The 16,837-nt window shown below is 42.8% G+C and overlaps 1 protein-coding gene across 2 annotated transcripts in view; it reads left to right on the top strand.

Moving 5' to 3' along the window:
• PPP3R1 (protein phosphatase 3 regulatory subunit B, alpha) overlaps nt 1-4,299 on the top strand; it is an 87,696-nt gene extending 83,397 nt beyond the window's left edge. For both annotated transcript variants that reach the window (XM_077282540.1, XM_077282541.1), the window contains one exon: nt 2,361-4,299. In XM_077282540.1, coding sequence (XP_077138655.1) covers nt 2,361-2,408 — 48 coding nt within the window. In that variant the 3' untranslated portion in view covers nt 2,409-4,299. The remainder of the gene's footprint in view (nt 1-2,360) is intronic.
• Nucleotides 4,300-16,837: the final 12,538 nt, after the last annotated feature.

Raw genomic sequence — 16,837 nt, 5'->3', positions numbered from 1 at the left:
AGAGGCCACGTTTTTGGATCCTTTGTTCTCAAGGGAGATGAGCTCTTGCCAGAGGCGCAAAGACTATGAGCAGAGTGTGCCTATATGATGGTGAGGTTGGGAGCAATAGCTGGCCACCATATGAGCGTGTATTTAGGAAGGATATATGCTAGAGATGAGCAAGTGTGCTCAGATAAGGTGTTATCCGAGCATGCTCGAGTGGTATCAAAGTATCTTGGGGTGCGCTTGAATAAAAAAGGAAGAAGCGCAAATGCCGTGCACACACAACCCGTAAGTAGTGAAAAAAGGCTTTATTGAAAAAACAAAGTGCTTGCAGTCATAAAAACATATAAAAAAATACCCAAATCAACACCCCTTATATATATAGGGATGTGTACAAGCAGGCTCAGAGGGGAATAAATAGTCCCAAACAATTTAGCTACCCCAACGAGTGAAGATCATTCAATGTATGTGCAAAGTACAACCAAGAGCTCAAAATGTAGGAAATCCTTTAACACATAATAGCCATATTACACATAATGAACACATATTTTAAGTGCACATAATAAGAGTACTTACAAAATAGAGAACTCTATGGGTCAACATAGATCAATGGTATAAAAAGGCATAGGTGTCCCACACTAAGCTCGTGGTCTGCACTATTAAAGGAAAAATGAATAGAATATGCTTGCCACTCACTGGAGTGAAAGGGCCTGCCTGGTCCCAACGCGTGTCGCTAATCCAAGTAGCTTCGTCCGGGGAAATGGATGGAAGTCAGTCACGTCAGGTATATATACTAAGTATATGCACTTACGGATGATCCCCTGATTGCTGACACGTGTGCAGCAATCATGGGACATCGGAGCAGCAGTAATTTGTCCAGGCCCTAGCGCAAAACAAGGTAACAGGCACCTATGCGATGTCAGCGTGTGTTCCAAGTAACCCGGAAGTGTGGGTACCACCCGCCAGAGGTAATAGCTGCGGGTGCGCAGGAACTCTGCCAGTGTTCCAGGGGGTGCATGCGCATAATGCAAAGCATTCCTTCCAACTACATCTGGAAGGTATGTGCCTCACCCCGGAAAATACTACTGCGTTTACGCAGCAACTTGGCGCACATTCAAAGAACTAAGCATAGGGCCAAAGCGCTCCAATTACCGGAGAGTGGATCAATATTGGCATAATGTTCCACAAATATTTATCACCACCCAGAAAAGAAGGGACACAAAGTTCCCTTCAAACTATTGCACAAAGTAGACAATTCAAAGCTATATCCAAGATCCCAAATAGACAGATGAAATGTGTATTTCCCAAAAATAAAAATGAAAAATGTATAGATGAAGAAACATGAAAAGGAAAAAATTAAATTAATAATAAAAGAACCAAAAAAATGAAGAAATTAAAAAGAGAATTGCAAGGAGGAAGGAATGAACAAGGGGGAAAGAAGGAGTAAAAAAAAAAAAAAGAGGGTGGGGAGGAGGGGGATGGGAAAAGGAAGGGAAGGGTGAAGGGAAAAATGTTAAAGCCCCTGCAGCTGCATGTTTCGTGGTTTATACACGCCCGGAGCTGCCCAATACAGACACTAGCGGCATGCCGGGGGGGCTGCTCCACACACACTCGCGACACGCGTGGGGGGGGGCTGCCCAACAAAGACACTCGTGACACGCCGGGGGGCTGCTCCACACACTTGCGACACGCGTGGGGGGGGGGGGGGGGGGCTGCCCTACAGAGACACTCGTGACACGCCGGGGGAGGGGGGGGGGGGCTGCCCAACACACACTCGCGATGCGCAGTTGTGGTGACTCAAATTATTCGAGCACGCCCAAGATCCTTGGATAACACCGTATCAGAGTACCCTCGCTCATCACTGATCACTGCTCTTAAGCTGACCTAGATGGTTGGCTGCAAAGTAGAGCTGTTCCCCATGGGAATGTTCGGCAATCTTTCCTTTGCTTCCTTTCTTTTTGTGCCAAAATTCCTCTCCTCCTGATCAGCTTTTGGCAGAACACTGCTATTGGTCAGATAGCTCTTTAGTGTCCTGACTTTTTCCTCTTCTTCTGCTTTTCTGCAATTACTGATTCAGCATTCCGGTGTGTTTGCTGAGACATTATAGAATAGTAGCATCAGTATTAAAATAAAACAAAAAACATTGCAACCCCAATGTGGATCACCAACAAAGCTGGTTGTTTAAAAAAAAATAATAAATAAAAAATGATTTTCAGTTTGGATCCATGTTACAGCTAGTAAATGGAGACTGATGGTGGAGGTATTCTGGTATGTTCTGCTCTTTTATTTGTAAGAATTTTTTATTAAGACCTAATTTATTTTTCACCAATGTCTTCTACAAGTGACGTCTTGCGGTTTTATTGTCTTCCCTCTTACAGGTGGTAGGAGGTTTAGATATCCACAAAAAGATGGTGGTCGATGTGTGACTCCTCCGAGCAGCACCCAACACTTCTGCTTTCTTCTCCATCTCTGAAGATCTGCTCAAGACGTCCAGCAACGCTCTCTGTGTATTTTAAATGGAAGTATTTTTCTCTGTGAAGCCACATTTTCCAACACGAGCCTCATGAAGCCAACTTAAGTGTTATTGAACTTTGTAACTCTCTCAATAACTCGGTGTAGCACTTTACGGTCTGAAGGACAGCGCAATGGGGAAGAGCGTATCGGTGTGATGGAGAAAAAGAAGGGAGTTGGCTTATTTTTTATTTATATTTTTTTATTTTTTTTGTCTTTTCTAAAGAGAATATAGATGGCTTTATATGTAGTCGTTAGGTGGGCTTTAAGTTACTTGAGTAAAGAAAACAAAGGAACCTAGAGTTTAAAAAAAAAAAAAAAAGTGCCAAGCAGAACATAAGTCGCTCAACACCTACATCTAAATTCTTTTATTTCACACCGTTTTATACATATATTGTAGGAGAATGTATACCTTCTGCTGGGTGATTGGTCAGTGTACTATTTTGGTTTTGTTTTTTTTTGTTTTTTTTCTTCCCTTTTTAGAAACTTTTGTACATTAACAGGAAGAAACAGTTTATCAACCAGTTAATCTACTTTACTTTTTTTTTTCCTTAAGACAGGAGATGTTAATTTATACATGTTAATATATTACCAGGGACTGTCTCTTGCTTCTTGACACATAGCTGAATGTTACTGCCAAGCGAAGAACGTTTTCTAACAACTCTAGAAATTGCAGAGAACCTGCTTTTACCTAGTTGCCGAAGCAAAGCCACTACCCCATGATCATCCGTAACAACTACTCCCTACAAGGGCCCTTTTTTTTTTTTCTGAATCTCTACCCCTTTCCCCACGAGAAGCAAATTAAATAAGTGGATTATTGGAAACAGAATCTGCTCATTGAATAGAACAAACTACTGCAGGCAGCATGACAGGTAATGATGAAATCGATATCTGTATATTGGCTGTAGGAGGAGATTTGCTTTTTTTTTTTTTTTTTTTGGTTCCTTGTAATCCTTCATGTGAATTGAAGCAATATAGTTTGGCTTTAGTTAGTACACCGTGTGATATAAAAGTAGATTTTAGGGGTGGGAAGTAACGCCTCTTCTGCTGTGGTACTATTGGCTGCATATATATGTACACACCCGCTTACACAGAATATTTTGAACATTATACAGGTCTGGCAAATTATTGAGAAAAAAAAAAAAAAAAAAAAACTGGGGGTGTCTGCCTGCCATAGCTGCTGTTCCTTCAACTGAGTGCTGCACATCATGGGCTCTGTCTGTGCGAGAGAAATCGAGGTGCTTGGTGTCCTTGCATGACATGGAGTTTTGCATGTAGATCGATTTTTTTGAAATGTTCCTCTTGTTTACATAATTTGCATTATATATAAATATATATAAATATAAAAAAAATGTTGCCAAACTTTGGTACATGTTGATGTTAACAATAAAAAATGTAAAAAAAAAAAATCTCCACTTCATGCAAGTTTTATTTTTTATTTTTGTTCCTCTGGATCAGTCTGTGGTTCATTATCCCAGCCAGTGGTCTTCTGTTCCAGTGTCAGCTGCCATGTGCTCTGCTTCAAGAGGGATAGTCTTTTTGTGAATTATTATTATTATTTTTTTTTGTGTATATACATTGTGTTATAAACATTTTAGCATATGCTTTCTATTGCTTGTGCATATCTTGGCTGACATTAAATAGGCAATCAATTCCCTTTATTGGAGATTTTTTTTTCTTTTGTTTTTTTACGTTTGCGTGGGGAAATGGTTAATGTTGAATGTTTCATTTTTTTCCCTCTGCATGCTATATAAATTGTAGGAAATTAAACTTCATACTGTATGAATAAAGGAACGGAACTTGTTACTCGCTGTCCGGATTCTTTCTTTATGTACATGTGCACTTTGGATATTGATAAGGCTACTTTTACACATACCGTTTTTTTTTTTGGCGGGCTGTATTGCTGCAATTTTCACGGTCTACCGCAATAACGGACCGCTAGAAACTTGCAGATCACTGTTTTTCGGGTTCATAATACTATAACATGCAAAATGAGTTTACAGGATACACATTGTGAGTAAAAAGACAATACAAACGAAGAAAAATATGAAAACAAATAGCGGTGCAAGCATAATGTATGGTAATTGCTTCATTATTAATTCTTAAGGTTTTTGGTTTTTTTTACTCAAATTTTTTACAATTTTACCCTTATACGTGCCCTCGATCCGGAATGGCCGCGTTGTGTGTGGTCTTGCCCATAGCCATTTATTAGATGCAGTAAATCGGCACGGTTCACTGAACACAAGTAGGTTTACCTGCGTGATTAGAACGTAGCATTTTGGATGCAGGGAAAATACACCAAAAAAAATGCTGCTATATCCTGATTGTGGGCACATGGCCCACCCAGTGTGGGTACTGAGGAACTTTAGGCTTAGATTGGTTTATTAACGCTTTAGTTTTACCAACTAAATGTTGTGACTTTCTGAACAGGTCACTTTCAGGATCCCACAATCATGATCTCAGAACACTGAGGTTAAAGAGAAAAGCGCCCTTCCCCGCACAATGTTAAAGGAATTAATGGGACTTTATTTTCCTGGCCAAATTTTGCTGGCCAAATAGTGGGCTTTTATATGTGGTGGGGGGGAAACGGTTTAACCACAATTAATTTCGGTAGTTTGATCTAGCGGACAATTGGCACATATTTATTTTTTAAATTTTGGCATACTTTTTTTTAAATTTATTTATTTTTTTATTATTATTATTATTTTGGTGCGACTGCAATTGGTTAGTCGCCATGCAGCAATTGGGGTATATGCAGAAAATGTGCTCCAAATACTTGTGTTGGCAAGAGAGAACCATTCATAAAGTACTGGTTGGTACATGTGGTTTTTTTTTTTTTCTTTTGTTTTGTTTTTATCCCCTTTTCATTTCAACGGATGTAAAACACTGACATTTTCAACAGGCCGCAAATTTAGAAAAAGGAAAAACTTTTTTTCAAATTCACAAGGGAAAAATAAACGGCACGGTATTTGATTTCAGGAATCTGTCACTTTGCTGGTACTGAATATATGCTTGTGGAGTTTTCCAGGACTTTGATATTAATAATCTGTACTCCGGCTAGGGCCATCACGTTCGGCTCTGTAGGGGGTCGGACACTTGGTACACCCATGAACAGCTGCCTGCACACACAGTACAGAGATCTGATCACCAATAACAAGTCCTGGAAAATCCTTTAAATGTATGCAAAAAAAAACTATAAAGTACATCTAATAATTAGGACAGGAAAATTTATTTTGGGGTCTAAAGTTTGTGCTGTATTAGGCTAAAATGTGAAAAAAGGGACTATTAACCTGCAGGTTACTGGCATTCTGAGCCTGCCCAGCACCCACAGTTAGAGCCCCGCTGCCAGGAAGAAATTAATTTTTATTCCTCCTGGTAGTGTTCTGGTCACGGGGCGGCGTCGGTTCAGTCACAGCTCTGTGTATTGAGAGCGGCAGCTGTAATCTCACCCCTGGTACTGACTGACAGCCGCGTCTAATGCCGAGCTACTGTCAGTCAGGGCCAGAGGCGCCGTTACAGCTGCCAGAGTGGTGACTGGACCTGCGGTGCTACTGGGAGGAATAAAGATCATCTCTCGGCAGTGGGGGTCTAAGTGCCGGGTGGGTTCAGAATGCTGTTAACCTGCAGATTAACCCCATAACTGCATGTTAATGTTTTTTTTTTCCTTTCATGTGACAAGTGAACCCAATGAAATAATGGCTACAGAGTGGAATATTTTTTTATTTTATTTGCCTTTCCGCTGGAGATATCAGCAAATTATTGCCATGTAATGATGTAACTTTAAGTGCAAGTGGGTGTTATTTCCCTTTCCCTGGGGTTGTATACATCTTCTGCCTGTATGAGCTGCCAAATATTAAGCGGGTACCCTGGCTTGGGTTTCTCCGTGAGTGAGATGTAAGAATACAGAGCTGGTCGCCTGGTCTCACCTCCTGCATGATTAGACTGCTGCTGGCTGTAGAGCACAGATGACTGCTAGCGGTCAGATGAGGTACATGTGTAAACAAACCCTTTTATCAACTCTCATAAGACTTGTCGGCTCTGATGCTCCAGCACACACGCCTTGTAAGCTGAGGATGAACAATCCCATAGATCCCCACCAGCTAAACAAATGATTCACATATTGAAATCCATAATTGTACCCATAGACCATGACTGGACTATTAATCTACTGATGCATAGCAATACCGGTGTTGGTCTATTTTATGTTTGGCATTCTGTACATGAGGGGGAGGAAGCTCGGGAGAAGAAACGGAAAGTTACTCTGATCAGCTATCAGTGGATGTAAATATCTATACTGTACGACTTGCGTAGCTGATGGGAGTAATTTATAAAATAACCTCCCGTTAGCCTACACTCACACATGCTTGTGAAATGTCCAAAGGCGGGCACAGTTTGTTTTTTTTTTCATCAGACTGCACGCAGACCCATAGCGTTTCATAGATCCATTTGCACATCCGTGGAAATCGCATCCAAGAGGGAGATCGGAGCGACTCCGACTGTCCTGAGGATCCAAATAGAACATACGGTAATTGTAATGAAAACTACGACTAAAAAACTGACCAGCACCTCCGAACAGGATAAAGCAGGTGTGAACAGGTGCAAGCTGCCATGACTGCATAATATACAAAGAATAGAATACAGCAGCCACTGTAAGCACTAAGATGTCTGCAAACATTGAATATATGGCATTTGCTTTGTTGGAGCTCTATACAGTCCAATAACAAAAAAATTCGGCAACACAATCACAGAGATGTGAATGTAGCCTTATGTATCCTACCTCCCCCGTTACCTGTTATTTATAGTGTTGTCCCTTATTGCAGTTTCCACTTGTGTGTAGCACTGTCCCTTATTACATAGTATCCTCTTATATACAGCGCCATCGCTTTTTACGTAGCACCCTCTATGTATGGCACTGTCTCTTATGTAGTGTCATCACTTGTGTATAGCATCGTCCCTTATAGTGTCTCTAGTAATCCCTTATTATATTGCATTAGCTCTTGTTATGTATACCACGTTTCCTTGCTATATAGTCATCTCTGTGTACGGCACTATCCCGCATTATATTGCGTCAGCTCTTATGTATAGCACCATCCCTTATATAGTGTTGTTTCTTGTTATGTACAGCACCGTCCCTTATTACATAGCGTATTCTCTTGTTTTCATAATATCCTCTTGCTAGATATAAAATGGTTGCTAATGGAGCAGTATGTGACCAAACCAGTCCATCAGCCTCCTCCATTAGTAAATAAGCTTTCCTATATAAAAATATACACACACACGGTATGGAAAGTATTCACACCCCTTTCAATTTTTCACTGAAGAATGGCAGAAGATCCCCAAATCCAGGTGTGAAAAACTTGCATCATTCCCAAGAAGACTCATGCCTGTACTAGCCCAAAAGGTGCTTCTACTCAATACTGAGCAAAGGGTCTGAATACTTATGACCATGTGATATTGCAGTTTTTCTTTTTTATTAAATTTGCAAAAATGTCTACATTTCTGTTTTTTTTTATCAGTCAAGATGGGGAACAGAGTGTATATTGATGTGAAAAAATGAACTTTTTTGAATTTACCAAATGGCTGCAATGAAACCGAGTGAAAAATGTAAAGGGGTCTGATTACTTCCCGTACCCTCTGTACACACACCATGTAATAAGCTGTAGTTTTGTCACCATAAAAGGAGAGTAGCCCACGTTGTCAGTGTCGGCCCCCAGAATGAGAATATTAAAGTGATATATTAACAATTTCTAACAGCCTTCCTCTCCTGCTATTTATGAAATTCTGCATGACATTTTACCTGCTGTCTTCCTACATGTATACACTGGCAGGGAGAATACAACCTGAATGGTGGACTCAAGATTTATGTGGAAAGCTCCTCACAAGACATCTTCACATCAGGAAGCTCTGTAATCCATGTATGGTATTGGGAACATTTACGACCAGATGATTTTTTTTTCTGCCTCATCTACACACGGCCTGTACTTCAGCACAATGGAATATGTTGTATTTGAGCCTTGACTGTTTCTTTGCCATTCTGGGAAGCTGTAGCACTGCATGGTACGGCAGTCTTCTTCACGTACATTTTTTTTTTTTTTTTTTTTTTTAATGATTCATAGATAATGTGATCAAATCTTGAATTTATGAGGAATTTTAAGTGTCAAAAAAGGCAACTGAAATGTCACCAAAACAAAACACATTAACGCATACAAGGGTGTATTTTTCAAAAATTAATAATGTGTAGTTTAATTAGTTCTTATTTTTGTTCAATCACCCCTGAATTCTGGAACATTTAGCTCCATAATTACTTCCATGTGCTTTATTGAGCGGAAGATGGGGGGAGGGGGGCAATGGAGGTCTAGGGGAGAAGAATGCCATACCTAGAACATGGCATGGACATTAAATTGAGTTTTCTGATGGCCACTGATGCCGGTTTAGTGGATTTTTTAAATTTGTAAATGCCTGACAGGTGCTGGTTCTACTTCTGGATTTTCCACCAAGTGGCATCTCTACTTTTGGAAATAGATGGAGAGGTGATGGCACTTGTGTGTCTGTCTGAAGATAGAGAAGAGCCAAATATTAGGTCCTCGCTATTTCCAGAACGCCTATAAACTGCAATGGTGAGAGACACTCACAAGAGCAGCAACGTCTCATCTCCAACCTTGGGTCACTAGTAGTGATGAGCGAGAACGCTCGGAAGTTATCAAAGTATCTCGGGCCTGCTTGAGTAATATGTTCGAGTCTCCATGATTGCATGTCTCTGTCTGTTAGATAGTAGCCGGTTGTCTAACTTAGGCTACGTTCACATTTGCGTTGTGCGCCGCAGCGTCGGCGCCGCAGCGCACAACGCAAACAAAAACGCGGCAAAACGCACGCTAAAACGCTGCGTTTTGCGCCGCATGTGTCGTTTTTGGCCGAAAGTTGGACGCAAAAAAAATGCAACTTGATGCGTTTCTTGCGTCCAACGCTTGCGGCCATGCGGCGCAAAACGCAGCACAACGCATGTCCATGCGCCCCCATGTTAAATATAGGGGCGCATGACGCATGCGGCGCCGCTGCGGCGCTGACCGCAAATGTGAACGTAGCCTAACAGGCAATCCGCGCATGTGTTTCGGATATCTATCAGCTGCGAGACACGCAGTTGTGTGGACTCGAACATATTACTCGAGCACGAGCCCAAGATACTCTGATGACATCCGAGCATTCTCGCTCATCACTACTAGTGACCCAAGATTGGAGATGAGAAGTTGCTACGCTTGTGTGTGACTCTCGCTATTGCAGTTTATAGGCATTATGGAAAGAACAAGAACTTTATATTCACTCATCACTAGCCCTCTAATCTCATATATGCAAACCTGGCCACCAACCAGGAGTCTACAACCATCTTAAAAAATTAAATGAGTTTTATCAAATTGAAGCTTCTGGTACCCAGCTTCCTGCGGTGCGCTCCTGAAGGTTGACCAGGCATAGATGTGCCGCTGATCAGAACGGACCGCTTGCCTGGGCTGGTAGTAGATGCAGCTTTGCCACGGCCACGTGGGAGAAGCACTGGGGCACTGAGGCCAGTCAGATCCAGCAATCTGTAAAGCATAGAGCCTGCTCCGACCACACACTCCAAGCCTAAGTAACTGTCCACCCTGGGACTGCAGAGTGGCCGGTAACCCAATGAACTGGAAATTATGAAAGTAGAAATCCTTCAGTCTTGGGGGAGTTGCACAAACCCCTATGTGCTACCTAAGCGTACTCAGGGCACAGTTGGCTATCAGGATGACATCCATAGCTGCATAACATTACACCAGTGGGCGCTGGGTTCCTCCGAGGGCGAGACAACGCACGGCTTCTGTGGCTAGTGTGCAGGTAGTTACTGGATGATGAAGAAGACACTGATGTTATTGACTTAACCTCATCATCTCCAGACCTGAATCCAACTGAGGGTATGTGCACATGTTGCAGATTTCCTGCAGATCTGCCGCATTTTTTTCCACGCAGAAACGCTGCAGATCTGCAAGTGATTTACAGTACAATGTAAATCAATGGCAAAACAAAAATGCTGTGCTGATGGTGCGGAAAAATCTGCACAGAAAACGCAGCAGATTCAAAAAAGGACCAGGTGAATTATTTTTGCAGATCTGCTGTGTTTCTGCACCCATTCCATAATAGAAATCTGCAGGGGTAAAAAAAAAGGAAGAAATCAGCACAAAAATCTGCCATGTGTGCACATAGCAAAAAAAGTTGCAGATGCTGACCTGCGTTTTCTGCCAAGAAATGCAGAATCTGCACAGAAAATTCCACAGTCAAATCTGCAAAGTGTGCACATAGCCTAAGAACCTCTGAGACATTATGTATCAGTGCATCACATGATGCCAATTAGCGCCACAAACTGTACAGGCGCCCACTGACCCACGTCTGGGAGAAGATAGCCATGACTCTGGCCAGAGTACGTAAAGACGATGTCAGGCACAAGGGAGTCCAATTATGAGTTGACATGATGAAATTAATGCAAATAGGATCTGCCTGTGATTTAAAGGGGTTTTCCCACGAACAAAAGTTCATTTTAATCAATAGATCTGGGAATAATAATAATTCCAACAATTGGGAAATGTTCCTATGCTGAGATAATTTTATAAATGTACCCCTGCTGTGTACTGGCTATGTCTGACTGTACAGGAACATGGTCTGATTGTACCATACAGTGGGGGAAAAAACTATTTAGCGACCAATTGTGCAAGCTCTCCCACTTAGGGTATGTGCACACGCTGCGGATTTTGCTGCGGATCCGCAGCGGATTTGACGCTGCGGATCCGCAGCAGTTTTCCCAAAGTTTACAGTACCATGTAAACCTATGGGAAAAAAAACCCGCTGTGCACATGCTGCGGAAAAATCCGCACGGAAACGCAGCGGGTTATTTTCCGCAGCATGTTAATTCTTTCTGCGGATTCCGCAGCGGTTTTCAACATGCACCAATAGGAAAGTGCAGTTGAAAACCCGCAGAGGAATCCGCAGAAGAAACCGCGATGAAATCCGCAGTGGTTTTGCACTGCGGATTTTCAAAATCCGCTGCGGAAAAATCCGCGGCAGATTCCGCAACGTGTGCACATACCCTTAAAAAGATGAGAGAGGCCTGTAATTGACATCATAGGTAGACCACAACTATGAGAGTCAAAATGAGAAAAGAAATCCAGAAAATCACCTTGTCTGATTTGGCAAGATTTATTTTGCAAATTATGGTGAAAAATAAGTATTTGGTCATTAACAAAAGTTACATAGTAACATAGTTAGTAAGGCCGAAAAAAGACATTTGTCCATCCAGTTCAGCCTATATTCCATCTCAATATTTTGTTATATATCCTATGTTGGCAAAGACAGTGGTCAAACATTTTCTGTAAGTCTTCACAAGGTTGGCACACACTGGTGGTGGTATGTTGGTCCATTCCTCCACGTAGATCTATAGAGCAGTGATGTTTTGGGCCTGTCGCTGGGCAACACGGACTTTCAACTCCCTCCAAAGGTTTTCTATGGGGTTGAGATCTGGAGAGTGGCTAGGACACTCCAGGACCTCCATATGCTTCTTACGAATCCACTCCTTCATTGCCCTGGTGGTGGGCATGGCATCATTATCATGCTGAAAGACCCATCCGCATTTCATCTTCAATGCCCTTGCTGATAGAAGGAGGTTTGCACTCAAAATCTCACGATGCATGGCCCCATTCATTCTTTCATGTACACGGATCAGTCGTCCAGGTCCCTTTGCAGAGAAACAGCCCCAAAGCATTATGTTGCCACCCCCATGCTTCACAGTAGGTATGGTGTTCTTTGGATGCAACTTATGTCTCCTCCAAACACGACGAGTTTTTTTCTACCAGACCATATGACATTCTCCAATACTCTTCTGGATAATCCAAATGCCCTCTAGCAGTCTTCAGACGGGCCCAGACATGTACTGGTTTAAGCAGGGGGACACGTCTGGCACTGCAGGATCTGAGTCACTGGCGGCGTAGTGTGTTACTGATGGTAGCCTTTGTTAAGGTGGTCCCAGCTCTATGCAGGTCATTCACTGGGTTCCCCCGTGTGGTTCTTGGCTTTGTGCTCACCGTTCTTGTGATCATTTTGACCCGACAGGGTGAGATCTTGAGTGGAGCCCCAGATCGAGGGAGATTATCAGTGGTCTTGTATGTCTTCCATTTTCCTATTATTGCTCCCACAGTTGATTTCATCACACCAAGCTGCTTGCCTATTCCAGATTCAGTCTTCCCAGCCTGGTGCAGGGCTACAATTTTGTTTCTGGTGTCCTTCGACAGCTCTTTGGTCTTCACCATAGTGGATTTTGGAGTGTGACTGTTTGAGGTTGTGGACAGGTGTCTTTTATACTGTTAAGTTCAAACAGGGTCCATTACTACAGGTAATGAGTGGAGGACAGAGGAGCCTCTTAAAGAAGAAGTTACAGGTCTGTCAGAGGCAGAAATCTTGCATGTCTTTAGGTAACCAAATACTTATTTTCCACCATAATTTGCAATATAAATCTTGCCAAATCAGACAAGGTGATTTTATAAACTTGGTTTTCTCATTTTGACTCTCATAGTTGTGGTCTACCTATGATGTCAATTACAGGCCTCTCTCATCTTTTTAAGTGGGAGAACTTGCACAATTGGTCGCTGACTAAATACTTTTTTTCCCCACTGTATCACCTTGCCAGGGGAGGAAGCAAAAGAGAGTATACAGACATTACAGCATGGGATCACAAATTATTATTTCTTTGACGTAAAACGTTGGTTAAAAACAGGCAGGGAAATGTTTTACCTCACAAAAAGAATCATCTGCAATGATGTGCTGTAATGTCTGTATACTCTTCTGCGTCCTCCCCTGCCTAGGAGCTGTGGTACAATCAGACCATGTTCCTGTACGGTCAGACACAGCCATTACACAGTACACAGCAGGGGCACATTTATAAGATTATCTCAGCACAGGAACATTTTATTTAAACACATCCAATTGTGGAACTTATTATTATTCCAAGATCTATTGATTAAAATCAGCTTCCATTTGTAGGAAGACCCCTTTTAATTTTTTTATTTTTTCATCCAAGTAATGACCACAGTGTCCATGGCCAGAGCTTTGGGAATCAAAAATCTGGACATCAACCCCAGCAACTTGTAGTTCAGTCAGAAGGCCCTGAGATTGACATCTGGATTGCAACACCTGGAGCTGAGTTCAGGGAAATACCCCAGGGTTTGGCACCCATTTTCTTGAGAAAGTTAGCCAACCAACTAACAACTCCTGGAATGTGGACTGCAGAGCTGAGAATGCTGGAATGTGTGCTTTGGCCAGCTGAAATTTTCTGTTTGGCAATTGTGCTTTAAGCCCCATTCTGGTGAGTCTGGACTATGTCTGGGTGACCAAAGGATGATACTTGTACTTCAGGAAGAGAAAGATGGCACAAAGTTCCAGGATGCTGATCAGTAGTAACCACTCCTGAGGAGGCCAGATTCCTTGAACTGTCTGGGAGTTTGTAAGACTACCTCCCCAACCACTGTCCATTACAATTTGCAGTATAATTGGAGTCCATCATGATGACTCGTCAGTGAAGTTGAAGGACTGTCCTTAAAAGTTTTGAGTGGAAGACCGATAAGGGAAGAATTATGGTGTGGCATCTCCTTGAACTTTTTTTTTGCTGCTCTAAAAATACAAGCTGAAGGGAGCACATATAAAATTGAGTATATGAAATTGCTACTATGGAGAATAATCATACTCAAAACTGGCATACAGGTCCAGATTAAAATTAGATTGCATCCTGAAAAAATTAGGTATGTTGTTGGAAAATTTTTTCCCCATCAAAACCAGATTGCTCCACCTAAGGGCGCAGTGAGGGAGTCAGTTTAACTGTCTAGGATCATGGGGTCAAATCTTGTGTGACTTTCAACTGGTTCAATACAATGACAGGCCGGGCTCACACTGGCGACTAAAACGGATGAGTGCAATGCGCTAAAAAATTGCATTGCACTCGGACCAATGTTAAACTATGGGGCAGCTCCCAGCAGCCGATTTTTCGTCGGCAGTTTTCATCGGTCCGAGACAATCGCAGCATGCTGTGATTGTCACAGACACTCGGCTGACTCTCGGCTCACTCGCACCCATATAACCCTATGGGTGCGAGTGAGACAACGCACATCACTCGGATATCATCCGAGTGATGTGCATTAAACGCTGACCCTGGCAATGGAGGAGATGGAGAAATTAGTTTCTCCGCAGCTGTGCTCCGATCCGCTATCTCTGCGAGAGGTTTGGAGCACAGACGCATGACACTCGGCTCCCGCTCGCAGCAGAGCAGGAGCCGAGGGTTTATTAGCATATCGCATCGGATGCAATAAGCTAGTGTGACTCCAGCCTAAAAAAAAAATCCAAAACACTGGTCATACCATACGTAAGCAAGGATTTCGGAGGCAAAAGTCTGGAGCCGCAGATTTCTGGGCATGGATCTGCAAGCAACTCTGTCATGCTGGGGAAAAAAGGGAATGTCAAGACATGCCAGAGAGGGGCCAAAAAATAACCTTCCAGAACCAGTAGTGCTAGTTGCTGGTCTGAAAAGGCTGTCGAGGAGCATATGTAGGATTCCAAAGGCAAGAATCCGCGAGTAGATGAAGTAATGAACGGAAGACCCAGAACTCGGAAGTGGTATAGAGAGACTGTCTCCTAGGAGAATAATGGAATCACATCACCATACTCCTCTAATCATGCTTATTGACCTCGGCTCCCTTTGAGTACCACACGGTCATCCGCTTAATCGACAGGCTCTCAAGTCGTAGAGTCAGATAAAAAGTGGAGTGGCACAAGCGGGACATGTCGGGTGAGCCTATGGCAGTGATGGCAAACCTTTTAGAGACTGAGTGCCGAAACGGCAACCCAAAACCCACTTATTTATCAGAAAGTGCCAATATGGCAATTATTTAACATAACAGAATACCTGCAAAATACTCTCCCTTACACACACAACCCCTCTGCAACACACATACCCAAATACACACACATGCATTCTGTACATACACACATACATATACACACACACGTACTTGCACAAGTGCTGTGACTCAATCTAGCAGCACTTGTGCTGATCTTTATGGGGTGTGAAGAGTCCCACTGATCTGATAATACTGGCCTATTCTAAGTATCAATAATCTACAAGTTGTCCCTTGTCAGCATATATATCTGTTCACTAATTGTTAGATAGGGCATATACAGTATATTTGTTAGCACTTTACATTGTCCGGTGCTGGACAAGGACCATTGCTGGCTTTTAGAGGCTCCTAAAGGAGACTTATGTCTCTTCAATAAACTGTCGCTTCCCTTAAATTTTCCAAATTTTGGTTGAAAAAAAAATGTTGATGGGGTATTGGCCAGTTTCTGTACATTTTAAGCAGCTCTAAGAGTCTGGGTGAGCAACTAGAAGGAGGCATTATAGCACACTGAGATTAGAGATAGGAACTCAGGAACAGTAACAGTTAACTTAGGAGGGGCCAACTGTAAGACAGGAGGATTTCCTAGTTTTGGGTCAGTCAGGCTAGGTAGCCCAGGCAGGTCAGCTGGGCCTGGGGGCCCCCAGCTAAGCAGTGGGCCACGTAACGTTAAGTGTGAAGCCCAGTCGTCCAGGACAGCAGAAGTGAGAGCAGCAGAACAGCAGAAGTGAGAGCAGAGGTGATAGCAGAAGTCACCGCAGAACAGAAACGCAGGTCGCTCCAAAATGTGGCAGCTTTAATAATAATAATAATAATTTTATTTATATAGCGCCAACATATTCCGCAGCGCTTTACAACTTATAGAGGGGACTTATACAGACAACAGACATTACAGCATAACAGAAATCACAGTTCAAAACAGATACCAGGAGGAATGAGGGCCCTGCTCGCAAGCTTACAATCTATGAGGAAAAGGGGAGACACAAGAGGTGGATGGAGCTTTCTACTTGGGCAGATGCCCTTATGCCTGGGGCAAATCGGACAAGGGAACCCTTAAACATAGCAAAGCTGAACAGGGAGGACGCTGCACTACCGGTCGAGATGGGACAAACCGTGTACAACCTAAAGGACGAGCACAGGGAAAGCGAAGGATGTGAACTGTACAGTTGATGCTGTAACTGATGTGGATGTGCTGCGATTGGAAACAAGCAAAGTCCTACGTTTTAAGTTGGAATTGGACTCTGTCTCTTTATGTGAAGAAGTGTCCCTGCATCTAAGGGAGGCCTCTGAGAACCAGACAAGTGAGACAGTGGGACTGTATATATGTGATGCGGGTGGTCAGGGCACGCTAAAGCAGACACCTATGTGGGCCATGACTGCGGCCCTGGCTGCCTCTCACA

This window comes from Ranitomeya variabilis, chromosome 2, assembly GCF_051348905.1.
Source record: "Ranitomeya variabilis isolate aRanVar5 chromosome 2, aRanVar5.hap1, whole genome shotgun sequence".
Taxonomy (NCBI): Eukaryota; Metazoa; Chordata; class Amphibia; order Anura; family Dendrobatidae; genus Ranitomeya; species Ranitomeya variabilis.
Note: the sequence above shows the minus strand (reverse complement) of the source record. Positions and strands in the feature narration are given on the sequence as shown.